The sequence below is a fragment of the Apteryx mantelli genome, chromosome 15, assembly GCF_036417845.1.
Source record: "Apteryx mantelli isolate bAptMan1 chromosome 15, bAptMan1.hap1, whole genome shotgun sequence".
Classification (NCBI taxonomy): Eukaryota; Metazoa; Chordata; class Aves; order Apterygiformes; family Apterygidae; genus Apteryx; species Apteryx mantelli.
The window spans coordinates 14,596,138-14,613,462 of NC_089992.1; the positions used below are offsets into that span (position 1 = coordinate 14,596,138).

At 38.6% G+C, this 17,325-nt stretch overlaps 1 protein-coding gene across 4 annotated transcripts; it reads left to right on the forward strand.

Annotated features, from left to right (window-relative positions):
• The first annotated feature begins 1,553 nt into the window (after positions 1 to 1,553).
• LEO1 (LEO1 homolog, Paf1/RNA polymerase II complex component) lies at positions 1,554 to 16,146 on the forward strand. 4 transcript variants are annotated; one of them, XM_067305222.1, is made up of 12 exons: positions 1,554 to 1,643; positions 2,875 to 3,600; positions 3,862 to 3,969; positions 4,746 to 4,840; positions 5,464 to 5,609; positions 7,173 to 7,257; positions 7,613 to 7,707; positions 7,998 to 8,132; positions 8,735 to 8,870; positions 9,200 to 9,386; positions 9,653 to 9,750; positions 13,875 to 16,146. In XM_067305222.1, exons 1-12 carry the CDS (start codon positions 1,586 to 1,588, stop codon positions 13,977 to 13,979), a joined length of 1,974 nt encoding a protein of 657 aa, XP_067161323.1. In that variant the 5' UTR covers positions 1,554 to 1,585; the 3' UTR covers positions 13,980 to 16,146. The 4 variants fall into 4 exon arrangements, with proteins under 4 accessions (XP_067161323.1, XP_067161325.1, XP_067161327.1 ...); XM_067305224.1 differs by having other exon boundaries at positions 3,865 to 3,969; XM_067305226.1 differs by lacking the exon at positions 9,200 to 9,386.
• The last annotated feature ends 1,179 nt before the right edge of the window (positions 16,147 to 17,325 follow it).

The following is a 17,325-nucleotide window of genomic DNA, read 5'->3' on the forward strand; positions in this document are numbered from 1 at the left end:
GTGTCTCATTTAAAAGTGCGTACTAAACCAAATTCTTGTAAATGCCTCAAAAATCGTTATGTTGTGCTCATGTCCCCTCTAATGTCAGTGTCAATCAAACAGGAGCCAAGTCTATAATAACATGGTCTGGAGGATCATTAACATTTTGGGGAGAGAATACTTGCAAAGTAATATCAGCTAGTCAGCTGATGGGTTGGATACCTACAGAAAGTTGAACCCATGAATCTTATTTTTGTTTTGCTGCCAAATTTCACAAAGATTGCCATGCGAATTGACTTGCTTATTCCAGGCTGCTTTTGCTTCTATAGGCTTTAGATTATGAAAGTGTTGTATAAAAACTACTAAAACATGCATTTCATCTTTTGTGCTGTAGTTCTCACTTTTCTCAGAGCAGGGGGATTATTTGAAGATGAAAAGCCTTTCCGAAGGCTGGCATGTAAAGGAAGTGCAGAGCAACGGAGGACAGGGTGCCTTCCAACCACTCTAACAAAATGCTGTATTGCTGGGAGCAAGAGAGGAGAAGAAATAGCAGAATTCTGCAAAATTGTAGTGCTGGGGGATAATCACTGGAAGTCCTTCTTGGCCGTGTGTGCTATGACGATGTGCAAAATCAGTCATAAACAGTACTGAGCTGTGGGAGACTAGGGAATGTGGTCCCATGGGAATTATTTTTCTCAGCTCCTAAGGTCATATTCCTCTTATAACTTCTTTATTATCAGTATATGGAGTGGGGGAAATGTCAGTTTTAAATCCACAGCATGCTTAAAGTGTGAGTGACAGCTCTTCCCTCATTTGACTGACGGTGACTGAGGGTGACAGAGCACTGGAAGAGGTTGCCCAGAGAGGTGGTGGAGTCTCCTTCTCTGGAGATGTTCAAAACACGCCTGGACGCAATCCTGTGCAACGTGCTCTAGGTGACCCTGCTTGAGCAGGGGGGGTTGGACTAGATGATCTCCAGAGGTCCCTTCCAACCTCTGCGATTCTGTGTGTAAATATGACCGGTGTAAATACGACGGCTCTACCAGCAAAGCGAATTTACCTTTAGAAGGTAGATTCAACCGTTCAAGCGAGCTCTCTGCCCCGAAGCCAAGGGCAGGCAGCGGCTGCCGCGGCGGGGCCTGCTCGCACGCGGGGAGGGGAGGGGACGCGCCGCGCCGCTCTGCTCCGTAGCCCGGGGCGGCCGCGGGCCCCGCCTTTCTCCACCGGTCGCTCTCCGTCTTGTTCACACGCCCGCAGCACGGCCGGGGGCGGCCGCAGCCCCGCCGCCGCCGCCCCGAGGGCAGCGGGAATCCCCGCCCGCCGGCGGCGCCTGGCGGCTGCCCGAGCAACGGCCGCGGGGCGCCGCAGAGGCGGCACTTAGGGGCTCGGCCCCTTTAAGAGGAGCCTCCTCCTCCTCCTCCTCCTCCTCCTCCTCCTCCTCCTCCCCTCCTCCCCTCCTCCCCTCCTCCCCTCCTCCCCTCCTCCCCTCCTCCCCTCCTCCCCTCCTCCCCTCCTCCCGCTCCCGGGCGCGGCCGCCGCGCGGCGCTCCGTCTGACGTCACTGGCAGGCGCCGGCGGGGTGGCCGAGGGCGCGCGGCCGTTGTGCCATGGCCGACATGGAGGATCTGTTCGGCAGCGACGCCGACTCGGAGGCAGAGCAGAAAGGTGCGGGGGGAGGTGCGGGGGGAGGGGCGGGCGGCCGCGCTCCCCTGCCCTGCCCTGCCCTGCCCTGCCCTGCCCGGCGCGGCGCGGCGCGGCGGGGCGCCCCCGCGGCTGGGCCCTCCCTGCCTTGCCGCGCTGGCCCGCTGGAAGGCGGCGGGGCCCGGCGGCCGGGGGGGCTGCGGGGCGCGGAGGAGGGTGTCGCCTCGTGAATCCGGCTGAGCGCTCCCCCCCCCCTTCTCCCTGGGTTTCTGCGGCAAGGGGTGCTGCCCTGCAGCTCTTGGCACACTTCGTTTTCTAGCCAACAAGCACAGCAGTGTGCGCCTTCATAGTTGTTTCCCCCTTTAAAGTGCTTTACTGTAGTAAAGGTATTTTAATTCCTTTTAACAGTTAGTGCATGAATTGTTATTTACATACTCTAAAATAAAGATCCAAATCAATGAACAAACATTTTCTATTGACTCTGTCCTGTCACCACATCCTTGGAAAACTCTTAATCGGAAACAAATGAAAAGTTTAATTTTGACAATGAATTTGATAAATGGAAGTTTGATCATATGTTTGCTTAGAGCTGCTTGGGTTTGGGATGATGGGAATGAGGCATGTTTCCTGTTTGCGCCTTTTTATCTGGAAAAGTTTTAGCTGTCATCAGCATCCAAGGGGAAATGATGGAGTGCATCCCCATAGATACTGTTTCAGAGTTTAAGTCATTTGCGTATTTTCAGAATGCTATTCCCAATGTGCATAAACGATTTTTCAAAGCAAATGTTCTTTTTTTTTCTGATTACAATTGTATGCCACAACCCCAGCACTTAGGAGTAGCTCCACTGTAGCAAGTGTGTCAGGGTACAAAGAAGGGGTGGGGCAGCTAACTTTGATTCAGAAATGATGATAGTTTTAAATTTGTACACTTTCATAAACACTATATATATTTATTTTATGCCCTTGCTATTTCAAATTTTATTGTCTTTTGTATACCTGCATATTCTTTCTACGGGCTTACATCTTAAGTAATACATTGTGGTTTGAAACATTATGTGCTATCCATCCTTTTTCATTGTCTCTTTCGTTGCCTGTGCCTTTGTTTGTATCAGTAACGTTTTGTTGTTCTGGGTAACTTTTACAGTTGTTTCTTATAGTTCTCTGCCTTTTATTTCTTTTAAAGCAATACACGTCTCTTTATTTTTCTCCTTGTAGGGACATTTTAACTTTTGAAAGGGTGACGTTTGTTTTGCAGATTCTGATTCTGGATCTGAATCTGATTCCGATCAGGAGAATGCTGGCTCTGGCAGTAATGCTTCTGGAAGCGAGAGTGACCAGGATGACGACAGGGAAGCAATAAAACCTAGTAACAAAGAGTTATTTGGCGATGATAGTGAGGATGAAGGAGCATCACATCATACAGGGAGTGACAACCACTCTGAAAGATCGTACAATCGCTCTGAGGCTTCAGGACATTCTGAGCACGAAGATAATGATCAGTCTGATGTGGATCAGCACAGTGTTTCAGAAGCTGCTCATGACGATGATGATGATGACAGAGGGCATGGATCAGATGAAGGCAGCCATCATTCAGAGGGAGACGGTTCTGACAAAGCACATTCAGAAGATGAAAAGTGGGGCAAAGAGGACAAAAGTGATCAGTCAGACGATGAGGAGAGGCAGCAGAACTCTGATGATGAGGAGAGGCAGCAGAACTCTGACGATGAGGAGAAAGTGCAGAACTCTGATGAAGATGAAAGGCCACAGATGTCTGATGATGAGGAAAGACTCCAGAACTCTGACGAGGAGAAAATACAGAACTCCGATGATGAAGAGAGGCCTCAGATCTCAGATGAGGAGAAGATGCAGAACTCCGATGACGATGAAAGGGCCCAGCATTCTGACGAGGAGAAGATGCAGAACTCTGATGATGACGAAAGGGCTCAACACTCTGATGAGGAGGAACAAGAACATAAATCTGGTAGGACTGAATACTGTGGTAATAATTTGCCTCTTTTTTGCCAGTTTGATCTCTGTTGTTTCATTTATATTGATTGAAAAGACTCAGACTTAAATGTAAAGGCATTGATCACTTAGCTTTCAACTATGGTCATCTTTGTAAAGGTTTTTTATGCAGCTTTTTAAAATTCCTTATCATCTGAATCAACTTTATTAGTACAAAGGAATTCTAAAATATGTGGAACAAAATTCTTAATTTGCTGAGAATAATTATACTCTCTAGTAGAGTCTGCAAGGGGCAGTGATAGTGAAGATGAAGTTTTGCGAATGAAACGAAAGAAACCAATTGCATCAGATTCAGAAGTGGACAGTGATACAGAAGGACAAAAAGGTAACTGGTGGGGTTGTGTGCATGTGAGGCTTTTGTGGGTTTTTGGTTCATTTGTTTTTTAATCCTTGTCTTAAACTTGCCTCATTCATCTGCCACAGAGCTGATACAATTAATATTGTTTGCTATATAGTGTAACTATAATGTCACAGAAATAACAAAAAGGTACAGCAAAAATTCCATGTGGGAAAGTATGCACTGTATTTTTGGTGGTTAGTTCTGGTTAGCTCTATCTGCCTTTCGGTTTCCTCCATGAAAGGTAGAACCTTTCTTACGTAAATGTTGGTTCACTCCTTTGTTTCTGAAGGAGGTAAAGAAATGGTGCATATAGTCAGAGGAGCCTGAGAGAATATACAGTGTTTTCTGTGATATTTAACTGTCTGAGAAATAGGTTTTGATTCTTCTCAGAAGTAAAATTTCCAAATGTATAACAAAGTTGCTGTTTACAAACATTTATATTGTTTATTGAATAAAAAATGAATTTTTAATCTTGATTTTTCTGTTGCTGTTTTTCAAGCAGATACTCCCACTTAATAGACCATTTCCAGGACAAACATAGCTTGAATCTTCAGCTTAAAAATACAAGGGAAAATTTTTTTGTGAGATGAGAGAATAATCTTTGCTTCATAAACATTTTCAATTTTTAATCTTTGTAGGTGATTTTAAGTGGTAATAAAGGCAAAAGATGTGTTAATCTTTCTTCTGTGTGTGTGTTTGTGTATATGTATGTCTGTGTGTGTGTACATGCATATTTAAAAATAATAATTTTTCTGCTCAAGAACATACAGATGTTATGGATCTGTTTGGAGGTGCAGATGACATTTCTTCAGGGAGTGATGGAGAAGACAAGCCACCAACTCCAGGACAGCCCATTGTGAGTAGACTTGACTTTTGAAGTAATTGACCTGCCGTTCCACTTTGAAATTTGGAAGACTGATTGAGCTTGATACAGCTTAGTGAAAAAAAGGCCAACAACAAGTGCTTAAGTAAGAAGCAACAGATAATTTCGCCCTAGCTAAAATTATTATTAAAATTTTACGTGTAGCACTGTTAGATAGATTCATTTATCCATCTTCCCCCCACCCCTGCCCCACTTTTCATATATAAAAGAAATGTATTGATTGTCACCAAGTAAAGTGTGAAGTCATAACTGCCTTTGGTACCTTAGTACAGCAGTTTGACAAATATTTTCATTGTGAGTCCTGATGATAAAAGACAAAAACATTTTTTCATCTACGAAAGTTATCCCCAACTGTTATTTTTATGTCAGTTCTTTGTTTTCTGTGTTTCCTCTCCTGTTTGAAATCATTGTAAGTGGGGTATGAAAATGCTGAGTTTGATTACTTTCACTGAGAATATGCAAGTTTTTTTATCAGAAGCTACCTCCTCTCCATCTGTGCATATGGATGACGTCTTCAGACAAAATGCAAGCGCTTATTTTAACAACAGTGAGATTGGCATTTTTCACTTATGCTTATTTTGCTTTTTCATCATTAGGATGAGAATGGGCTGAGTCAAGAACAGCAGGAAGAGGAGCCTATTCCAGAGACCAGAATAGAGGTAGAAATACCAAAAGTAAACACAGACTTGGGTAATGATTTGTATTTTGTGAAGCTGCCCAACTTCCTTAGCGTGGAGCCCAGGTAATTATGTGTTAAATACATATTTAATAGGCTTTTTTTAGTGTTTCACTATATTGCTTTTGTTTTAGTAGTAAATTAAATATGTTGGCCATATTTAAAATGGTTAAGATGCACACTTTTTGTGTGGTCAATCAATAGTAATCTCCATTTGATTATTATCTAATCAAGAAATGAGTGATTTTTCTTACAAGTTTGTAGTTCAGCTTGATTGAGCAACTTTTCATCTTACCCCCCCCAAATATGCTTTAAATGAAAGTATATACTGTCAGTTGAATTCTAAACATAGCTTCAAGCTCTCAGAGATATGAAAGCAAAATGTACTGATTCATTCTGTACTGCTGAGTAATTAAAATTTTATTTTGAATTTTAAAATCAACCTATTTTTACCTGTGTGTGCTACATATACTATTTTAGTATAGAAGTTACATATATAAAAAATATAAAAATATATACACACACACTATATATCACACACACACACACACACACTCTCTCTTTCTCTCTCTCTCTCTCTCTCTCTATATATATATATATAAAAGTTACTTTATGATTTATCTAATTCAAGCTAAAGAAATTCTCTGGATTCATACAGAGAAACAAAATAAATTAAGAGTCCTTTGTGATATTAGGTGTGGCCCTAAAGCCCACCTCAAACACTTCTATTGAACTGCTGTTAAATCCGCCTCTTGAGTGTTTCATCAAAAAACTTTATTGGAGATTTTAATAGGTGTCTTCCTACCTGGCAGTGCAGCATTGTTTCTGTCATATGTTAGTCAAATAATTCTTCAGACTGTCCTGCTATAGGCTGTTTCAGGAGAGAATTGTTAAAAATCTGGTTAGTGGCTGTAATCAGTGAGAGAAGTCCTGAGGATCTTAGGGGGTTGGTCAGATAGGACTGAAAATGGAATTCTACAGTAGCAGGGATTGTATTACTTATTATTTATTATTACTGTCATTTATTTTCCCTTTCAGCAACCTGGAAACTATTGGGAAGGAGGCTAGTAAATGGGCACTTCTTTTTTTTTTTTCTTCAGTCATCAGGTTTTTGAAGGAAGAGAGGAAAAATTATCTCTTATTTCCCTTTGTTTGGTTTTGTGATTAAAATAAAAAATAGAGACTTAAACATTGTACTGGTAGAAAATCCCTAATTCACCAAATTTACAAGATAATCATTTTTCTTTTGACCTTCTCTGTATAATATATGTATTTAGTTCCAGACTTAGTTCCAGACTAGTTCCAAACTCTGACCTCATCATCCTGATACTAAAGAAACAGTATTTTCTGAGGCAGACTTGCTTTCTTTACTAGAGCCATTTATAGAGTCTGAATGTTAGAAGTTGCTATAATTGATGGTAGTGAAGACACTTGGGTAGGTTTCCTGTGGTGTACAATCAATGCAGTAAATTCCATTACTGCAGAACTGGCTGTCTCACAGCTGCAGTGCTTAATGTTGTGTGCCGCTTATAATTTAAACATTTCAAGCACCTGTTATTTTGCACAACACTAGAATAATCTGAATAAATTTTTAGAAGAATAAAGACTGTGTTGTATAATTTATTGCAGACCTTTTGATCCCCAGTATTACGAGGATGAATTTGAAGATGAGGAGATGCTTGATGAAGAGGGTAGAACTAGGTTAAAACTCAAGGTATAATGTTAATTTTCCTATTTTCTTTCATAATCATCTAGCTATGTTTTCTGAAGTATATTTCAGATATTGTAGAATGGTGTTTTGAGTTATGACTCAGATTATGAAGGTGTGGGCCAGTTCAGCACTGAAGAAAGTTGGTCAGTGTTAGTAATGCCTAACATTTTCTTACTTAAAAAAAAAAAGCTTAATAGCTGCATTGTGTAAAAGTCATCCCTTTCATCTTCCTTTCTTTGCATCATGCAGCATATTATCTAGCCCTTGTAACCATAATTCTTGACTTCTGTAGAGTATATTTTACAATTTTACAACAGTATTCCTTACTATGAGTTAAAACAATTTTTTGTTCTCACAGGTAGAAAACACCATACGGTGGCGAATGCGGCGAGATGAGGAAGGAAATGAGATTAGAGAAAGTAATGCACGGATAGTCAAATGGTCGGATGGAAGGTTAGTTTGGACTTTCTGCTGTTGAAGGAGTGCAGTAGTTGTCTTTCAGTGAAATGCCCTGGCATGCAAAATTAGAAGCCCAACAAAGTTTGAAGTCAGTTCTGCACAGCAGTAGTTAATTAAAAAGTCTCAGTGCTTTGAAAGTGTTAGGCTCTGCTTCGTTTGAATTGGAATATAATTACTGGCTATATATAAAAAGGAAACAGGAAGGCTTCCTCCGTTTACAAGTGAGGCAAACAGTAGAATGTAGTCACTTTATAAAGTAACCGATAATGTGAATCTCTTTTAAGCATGTCACTGCACTTGGGCAATGAGGTCTTTGACGTATACAAGGCGCCACTGCAGGGAGATCACAACCATCTGTTTATCAGACAAGGGACGGGTCTACAAGGACAGGCTGTTTTCAAAACAAAGTTAACCTTCAGGTAAATGTATGATTCCGTATCAAATGGTGATATTATTTTTGCAATGAACTGTTGTAACTAACATATAAAAATTAAGAGATACATTTTGTAAACCTTCAGAGCTAAGCAGTTTTAATAAGAGTGTGCTGTTTTCCACAGTCAGTATTTGGATAAGATTTTCCTAAGCTAGGTCTCCCAGTCTGAAAGGCCAGTATGCTATGCACTGCAGTATCTATTACATTTTTTTTAAAATTGTATATATTTTAATTTACATTTTTAAGTGGAAGGCCCTCATATGAATCAGAAAGAATATTAATGCTCTCTGAAAGAAACCTTTTTTCTGGTTTATGATTGCCATCAAAATGATGATTATGGCTTGGGATATTGAACTGAAATGTGAGGATGATTATTTAGGCCAGTAATGGACTGTGGAGTGATTGCTGGGAGAGGAACTGATCTTTCCAGTATCTGTTACAGTGCATGTGACTTTTAAATACATAATAGCGCTTTCACTTTTGTGCAGATGAATATTTGAATTTGTAAGTGTGCCTGCCCAACAGTTGTCCTTAGAAATTGGATACATTCTTTTAAGAAGTATTTAACGCCTACCAATTTTGTAACAGGCCACACTCTACGGACAGCGCCACCCACAGGAAGATGACTCTGTCCCTTGCAGATAGATGTTCAAAGACCCAGAAAATCCGTATTTTGCCAATGGCAGGTCGCGACCCAGAGTCTCAGCGCACAGAAATGATTAAGGTATTGTCACATGGGAATTTTTTTATTTGCTGATTTGATCTAAAAAATCACAAATATAATATAGCTGAACATGCAATGGCTTCCTGAAAAACACTGCATTTTGGAGATATAGACAAGAGTTGTTTAGGCATGAGTGTAGTTTGAGCATGCCATCTTTTTTGCTTTAAAATGGCTTGTTTTCTGGCTTGATAGTTTTTACACTGCTGTGAAGTGATTTCAAAAGCTTCAGTAGAATACTAGGTGCTCAGAGGTTTGGGGGTTTTTGGGTTTTTTTTGTTCCTCAGATTTTATACACTGTGTGTTTGTTTGTTTGTTTTGGGGGGGGACAGAAAGAAGAGGAGAGGTTAAGAGCTTCCATTCGTAGAGAGTCTCAGCAGCGAAGAATGCGGGAGAAGCAGCATCAGCGTGGTCTGAGTGCAAATTATTTAGAACCTGATCGCTATGATGAAGAGGATGAGGGAGATGATGCAATCAGTTTAGCAGCTATCAAAAACAGATATAAAGGTGGCATCAGAGGTAATAAATCTTACCAGCAGGTAAATGGGGCCTGTATAAATCAGATGGAATAATTTCACAGGAGAATCCTGGTAAGACTATAGTTTTACCTGTCCATTTGAGACATGAGAAAACATGAATTAAACTGGTATAATTTTTTTTTACTCTGGGGTTAGATTCTGCCTGCTTTTTGTGGGATGAAAAGTAAGAGAATTATTTTTAATACCATCCTTTCCCCACCAGTTTTGGATAAAGATGAATATTTATCTTTTCATTTTTCTTTGTAGAGGAACGTGCTAGAATCTATTCTTCTGACAGTGATGAGGGCTCAGATGAAGATAAAACACAAAGACTGCTCAAGGCAAAGAAACTTACTAGTGATGAGGTAAAAAAAGGATTTTTGTTCTTAAAAGGCTACTTGTTTTTGGTCATGAGCATTTCTTGCCTAAATCCAGTTCTTAAAAAGCTGAGATTTTTCTAGTCTCATTTATGCTGTGATGAATGTATTATTTGACTTGGCATACTTTCCACAGTAATTAATCATGCTAATTTCTCATACACTGCATTAATTCATAGACCTGAGTAATTTCTGAAGGAGGTCGCTAATATTATTGCTGTTTTATAAATGGAAAAATTAATGTAGAGTTATGTAAAATGACTTCACCAAAATTATGCAAGGAGTAAGAAAACATAATATCAGAATCTTCATGCAGTATTGTCTGCTAAGGTATGTATTCCTCTTCTGTTTATTATGGAAACCAAGGAAGCCTCTTCGTATAGCACTTCTGCAAAAACTGGGGTGCAGTTAATGCATTGCTAAACAAACATTATCCCTCACCCAAATATCATCCTAGACATTAGGCCATGATCAAGGCAAATGTTAGCTACAGTGGTAGTACTGTTTCTCCTAAAATTTTAAGGATTTTTTTTGTTTGTAATTGATCACTGCTAGGTGTACACAAATGAATCTGTGTGTATACCACATCTTGAGATTTGTTCGTCTATGGTAATGTCACTTTTCCTGATATTGCACTGTGGTGTAATACTTTTTAAAATTGACTGATACCATTTTTAAGATTAAAAACTTTTCTCATCCAGTGGCAGAAGTGGAACCAAGAAGTATGTGGACTCTATTCTCCATCAGCTATTCAACTATACCTCTGTATACCTTCTTGACCCTTGCTCCTCATCCTGAAATGCTTCTGTGGCAAAAAGCCACAAGACATTTACTGTGCGCCCTCGGGAGCTGAGAGGAGAGCAAACTTTTGAAATGGGCAACTGACCCTAGCTCCCTGGCTTACTGCTGCCCTGCTGCAAGAGGGAGCTGGTTTGGGCCCAGTCTTTGGCCTGCTTGGTTTCAGTACCCAATAGCTCACTTCATTTTAGACACAGGCTGTTCTGTATTACTGTAATCCTGCTTTTGATCAACAGGGTAAAGCCCTGAGTTGGAGCTGAGCTTCCACTTCTTCCAAGCCAAATGTGCCTTAGCAGAGGTAGTTTGGGCGCACTTGAGCTCTGCTGATAGCCACCCTCACTCTGTGGGAGCATAATATACCCAAACTTACATGTCTTCATGGGTTCTTATGACTATCTTGTAGAATATAAAAGAAGTGTTATTACACTTGAGTTCTAGTTTCACTAATCTTCCTGTCCTGCTTTATTTTAAATTATATTTTATTTTAAATTAAATATTTATATGTAGAATAACATACAGAAGCCTAAAAATACAGGAAGTTTGAGTAGGTCAGTGTAAGCTTTTGGAATATCTTTCAAGGCTTTATTCAACTTTGGCTTTATATCACCATTTCCCTTAAGAGATGATTTGAACTATTTCAATTATTTTAGCTATTGGCCTAGATTTCTTTGCAATTGATTTCCTTCAGTGCTTTCTAGTGCGCTACCCTGATAGCTACTGAAGTAGCTAGCATCTTACTCTTAACTTTTAGGGGCTTCTATAATAAAACATGCTTTTCTTTTTAAGAGGATAATTTTGCAGTGTAGTTTGGTATGTGTCCTTTTAGTGAATGCAAATCAGACTTCTGTAATCACAGCTGCTGAAACTCTGAAATTGGCTTTAAATGACCTCTGTGTGACATAGTTTTCAGTATGACACATAACCCTGTACAGGAAGGAAGGAATAAGATTACTCTCATTTGCATTTCTATATTGTGCTTCATATAAATTTCTCATCAAGTGTGTCTTATTTCCCAGCTGTTGGGATGTTTGCTATGGTTCTACTCTGAATGTGTGTTCTTGTAGCTGTGATGCTATTCTTCTTACACCGTCAGCTGAGCATTTGCACTAAAAGGCACTGTAATATGGAGGAGAAGCTAAAAGTAGTTTTTTTTTGAAATTCATGATTTTTTATTATTTGTTGAGTAAATTTAGTATTTCAGAAAATATGACACTATTATACTGGGGAGAGATGTAATTTGAGTTAGGTGTGTAAATAAAAGTAATTTTGTGAGCTCTGTTAATGTTTGTTAGTATAAATTTGAATTCTTTATTGACAAGACACTGCCAGATGTTACTTTTATGATACAGCAACATCAAAACTTTGCAATTCTAGTCTCTCAAGAGAAAACATTTAGCCAAACAGATTTCTCTGCTGCTTGGGCAATGATAGCCTCCATTTTAAAATTATTTGATTTAAAGGTGATATTCCCATCATGGCCACGGAGGGGTGCTGCGGTATTTAAAAAGCAGAAGAGCATAACTACTTATTTTCAGCTAGCACATATGGAAGTATGGCTTTTATAATATGTAATATTTTAATATACAGGTAGCATTGCACTCCCTTGTGCACGGATGTGCTTTTGTGTCCTGTCAGTCAACAGCACAGCACAAATCTTTGTGCTGGTAACAACTTGTCTTCAATGCTGAAAATGTCAATCTATTTTAATATACTTTATCACTAAGTGGCAAGTACTTCTGTTTTTGTTGTAATTAATGGGGATATTCTGCTAAATAGGATGATGAATCATTAACAATAGCCTAGCTAGATTACAAGAACCTGCTTGTTCTGAGGAAGAAGGTATCACTGAAATTCCCACCCTTGATAATTTCCATTTTCCATGCTTACTAATTTCCTCCTAGGTCAGATTCTCACCCCCTACTAGTTTGTTAATACAAAAAAAAATGTTTTGAATAAAAAATAGCTTATTACAGTTTTGAAAACCTGTGTTGTCTTTTGCTGCTTCTTAAACTGCAATTAGTATGTGCTGTTGTAAAAAAAAATAACTAAAATGGAAAAAGATATGAGGTTACTTAGACTTGAGAATATATTTTAAAAGACAATTCTTTTATAAACAATAATTGAGTTACTATTCATTCTTCACATCAAAATTGATGAGTTTTGCATTAGCAACTAGTGAGATGTGATGTGAACAAACATTTTCATAGCATTCTGAATCAAACTGTTGTTTGGAAAGTTGATTTAAACTGAACTGGTCAAAATGCAAATAGGTTAAACATCAACCTGTCAGCTCTGTATTTGGGTGCTAGAAATTGGACATCTGGCCTCTGAAAGGCTTTGTGGTATTGCTTAGAGACACAGTACGACAAAAAACAAAAACAAAAAAAAGGTTGAATTCCAATATGAATGGGTTATGAAACAATTCAGGTCTATGTTGTAGGCTACTTGACTAATCAAAATCTTTTTTTTCCCCCTCCCTATTCTTGTATTCACAAATAGTTGTTTTCATAAATTTAGTATGAGTTCTAGAGCTTTGCACTGTGATTTGCTTCACCTGTTTCTGGTATAAGGGTTGACTTTACACCAAAAGGAGAGTTTTATCATGAAGTTACACATTGTCCTTCCTTTAAGAGATATGAGATCAATAACTATTCTACCTTATCTTCTTAATCTTTTTACCTGCAGAAAAACATTGTATGTTAGTTTACTTCACGCACTGAAAGCCTGTATTTTAGCATTTGAAATAAATGAGGGATTTTAAAATTATATTAAACCCCTCCGTATGTAAACTTAAATTTCTGTTCTTATGATTTTTAATTTGTACCCAGTTTACTCCATGGAGAGTGTAATACAGATTTTGGTAGTAGGCTTTTGGCACTGTTTGAAGAGCGTGTCCTTTAGGAGTGCATCTAAAATACCAAGGCATTATATTTCTAGAGGCTTATTTCAAATTTATCCACTTAATTCGTAAGTGCTGAGAATAACAGTGCACATGCCATAAATCCAGGTTATGATATCAATTACTTTATGCCATAGTTGACTTTGAAGCAGGTGTAGTTATATACCATTGAGGTAAATGGAGTTACAGCTGTATTATGGACCCTCTCCTGCTGGGGTCTGTGACCGGTAGCAATGTTGACTGTACTTAAAGAACTGAGAAATAGTCCTGCATCGGACTACCACAAATGGAAAGAATTAGAACAAGTAGTTTTGCTTTTCTTTCAAGAAATACTTTTTGGATGTTTTACTGTTCTGAGTTTTTGTTTTAACTTGAATTATGGGTTGGCTTTATTTTTCTTCTCTTTTGCCTTCAGGAAGGTGAACCTTCTGGAAAGAGAAAAGCTGAGGATGATGACAAGGCAAGTAAGAAGCATAAGAAATATGTGATCAGCGATGAAGAGGAAGAAGATGATGATTAATATTGAGATAGCACAAAAGCTGATTTTTTTAATATATATATTTATATATATATTGTACAGTTCTCTTACAGCAAAAGTGTAAGTAACCATAATGGGGTTATTTTGATAAAGACATATTCCATTGACGTCTATGTTTCTGGTGTGAATAAAGTTTTCTGACTTTCTTTTATTTTTAAAATGCTTTATCTTTATTGCATCAGCTGTTGCACCAGGCATCACAGTGTCCTTTTTTTTTTATCTTGTACAGTACATTTCAGTTTTGAGAACTGTAGTAAGTGGTTACCCAACTGCATTAATCACTGATGTTAATAAGTTTATTAGGAGAAATCTTTATAATCTTCATAAAGAATGCTTAAACGATAAGCCTGCTCGACGAGGATATGGAGACTTAGCTTATCGTTTTGTATGGAGGAGTTGGAAGAACATATGAGTAGTACAGTACAATACTAGCTTTTTCCTAGACATTCATTATTTTCAGGTGACTATGGACTGTACATTATTATGCTGGTATATTTTAATGACTGAAAATATTTCTTAACCTGTTTGTGTAACCTGTGAAGTTGCTGCAGTCAACTATATTTAAAACAGGACTCAACCCTTAACCTAGAGTTGTAAACTGTTCACATTAAGACATGTATTTTTCATTTTCTGAAGTCTGGAACAAAAATCCCTCTCTTGCCTGAGAGTTAAAAGATAATAATGAGCATATGCTAGTGATGTAAGTGTTAGAGCAAAAGCACTTATTTAAACAAAGTTGAAAAATTTCTGCAAGGAGACATGAACGTTTCCTTTAAAAGGTGCTGGGAACCACAATGCAAATATACATCTTAAATACAATAATAGCATTTCATAATGTCATATGATCCTTATGGTGCTAGTTCTTATTATTCCTGGTTGGCTTTATGAATTGGTTTGCTGAGCTAGGAAGTTATTGGAAGAGAATATTGTGAACAGAATCATTGCTTTTTTTGCATTATTTCTGAACACCTTAATTGATTATGCAATGCCAATTGTAAAGTGGGGAAAGGCTGCAAGTTTAAGAAGTATCTGAACTTTTCCTCACTTTTGTTCTAAGATTAAATATCCCGTAGGTAGAGTTTCCCTAGTTGGTGAGATAGCATTCAGATGTTATCTGTGTTGCTTTTTTAACAGACTTTTCACACAGTCCTACAGAGTTTGGATGTGACTTGAAGAGATAACAGAAATAAAAAGAGAACTAGCTTAATACCTCTTTAAATGAAACCATTGACTGATGCTGTAGAAAGCTGATTGTGTGGATTTATGTTACATAAGACAAAGTAGGTAATAGTTGTGTAAGAATGACTATTACCCATCTCTGTCTTCCCCAGCTGAATCTTGCTTTTCTGTAAAATGATAGAAGGTTTGAGTGCCACAAGGTGAGCATTTTGCTGTCTTGACAGTCCCTGGTGTCTTCCAGCTATAGCTTTTAACCTGGACATCTTGCTTCTGTCACCTTTAATTAGGCTAGTAGTTTACCAAAGTACTCTACCTCCACTTCTCCTGCCTGGAAGGTGCAGGGAGCAGTCTAGCTGCAGCAGCACAGAGCTCTGCATGTGCTAATATATTCTATTGAGGAGCTGCCTGCAGTATAGACATTTGCAAATACGGAAAACAAAGTGAAGAATTTCTACTCAGGAATTTGAGTGCCTGAGAAACTGTTATTATTTTTTTTTTTCCCTGTAATTGGACTATTATCTAAGAGTTCCTCTCTCCCTTTAATGTACGGATAACACCTCTTTCCATCTGCTGGAATTTTGACCCGGTAATCCTCTTAGTTTAGACCTCTGCTGGGAGACTGATTCCCTCCATGAGGTTACCTGCTTTGCGCGCATCACTTTCTCAGGAAGAAGCCAGCTGTACAGAGATGTGAATGTAACATGCTGTACTTTCACATAAAAGCCTCCCAGATACCTCTTAAACAGCAAAGCTGGCATATGCAACACACCACAAGTTCACTGATCAAGTGTTTGCTTTTATGTCAGTTTAATTAAAGTGTGTTGGCTATTTTTATTTTTCCTGCACTCCTAAGAGTGAAAACGTGTTAATCACTTTCATAGGTTTGATGCTGACTAAGCCTTTACTTACTAAATGGCCTGCTTCAGCTTCCAAAAATGAAGATTTCTGGGGATTAAAAAGATTAAAATAAGTATTTTTTATACTGTCTTCTTTTATAAATTGCTCTTTTAAAGTCTTATTTAAACATGGAATTTTAGAAACAGTGTTTTCTGAGTTTAATTTGGTTTAATAATCATATTGTAATTAAAGTCATTTGAATGAACTTAGTCTTATCCACGGTATTTGTTAGTTATGAACTTAATGTATAATTTTATTTAGCTTGAAGACAGTTTTATGCCATTAAATTAAAAATATTAAACCAAAAGCAAAATGGGTAAGGAGAAGGGAAAGAAATGTTTACTCTTGTGCTTGATGAGTCAGAATACTTCTTCCAGGAAGAGTATGATTTGGACTACTTCCAAAAAAAAAATTCCTTTGAAGAGCTGATCTTAAGCTGTCTGAGTACTAGATTTACTGTGCTAGGATGTAGGATAAACTTTCTTAAAACAGTTGCTGAAAGATGTTCTTGACTATTTGGTTTTGTTGTTGTTTCAAGATATTCTCTATGCTTTCCAACTGTTAAACTGGCATTTTCTTTCTTGTACTGGATAGCATTTTCCACTATGCGTTTTTCTCCATCATAGCTATGCAGCTCGGCGTTGTTTTCATGTTGCAGCACATCTGATGGATTGCTAACCACTGGAAGGAACAGCTGCCCATGCAATCCTTCCTCCTTCCTTGCAGCAGGTTTGGTGATGTGTATCCCAGCTCAGTGAGTCAAAAGTAAAAGCTTGCTAAATTGGCAGGAAACTTCTGATGAGTTTTTGAGTTTTCTGCCACGTGGACCAACTGAATTGGCTTGTTGGCCATGTGAACATCAAAACTAGCTCAAAAAGTTGGTGTGATCATGAGTTAAAGGACATGGAAGGATGCTTTCTTCGGCCAAAGTAACCGTTGGCTTGGCTGTAGAAGGAAGTGAGTAGTTTCCTATTGGTGTATCTCCCAGAACTGGCATACTGGAAAGTCAGTTGTGACTTGAGGCGGTGCAAGGGGAAAAAAGTAGAGCAGGACAATTCCTGTGTATCACAGCAAGTTCTAGCTCAGCCCTGATGTGAGGCTTCAGCCTTAGGAATGTGTTAAACATGAGATGGTGACTTTCTTATGAAGTCACGAATATGTATTTATTTCTCAGCCAGTGGGCATAGATGTCCTAGGTATCAGCCCATTCTAGAAGTGTGCTTTTCTTTAACAGCTTCATACTGTTAATCAA

Excerpts from the sequence above, each read along its gene's own strand:
- LEO1 (XM_067305222.1), top strand. The coding sequence starts at position 1,586 with ATGGCCGACATGGAGGATCTGTTCGGCAGCGACGCCGACTCGGAGGCA. Across the intron at positions 3,970-4,745 it reads TGATACAGAAGGACAAAAAG|AACATACAGATGTTATGGAT; the intron begins GTAACTGGTGGG and ends TTTCTGCTCAAG. Across the intron at positions 7,258-7,612 it reads GAACTAGGTTAAAACTCAAG|GTAGAAAACACCATACGGTG; the intron begins GTATAATGTTAA and ends TTGTTCTCACAG.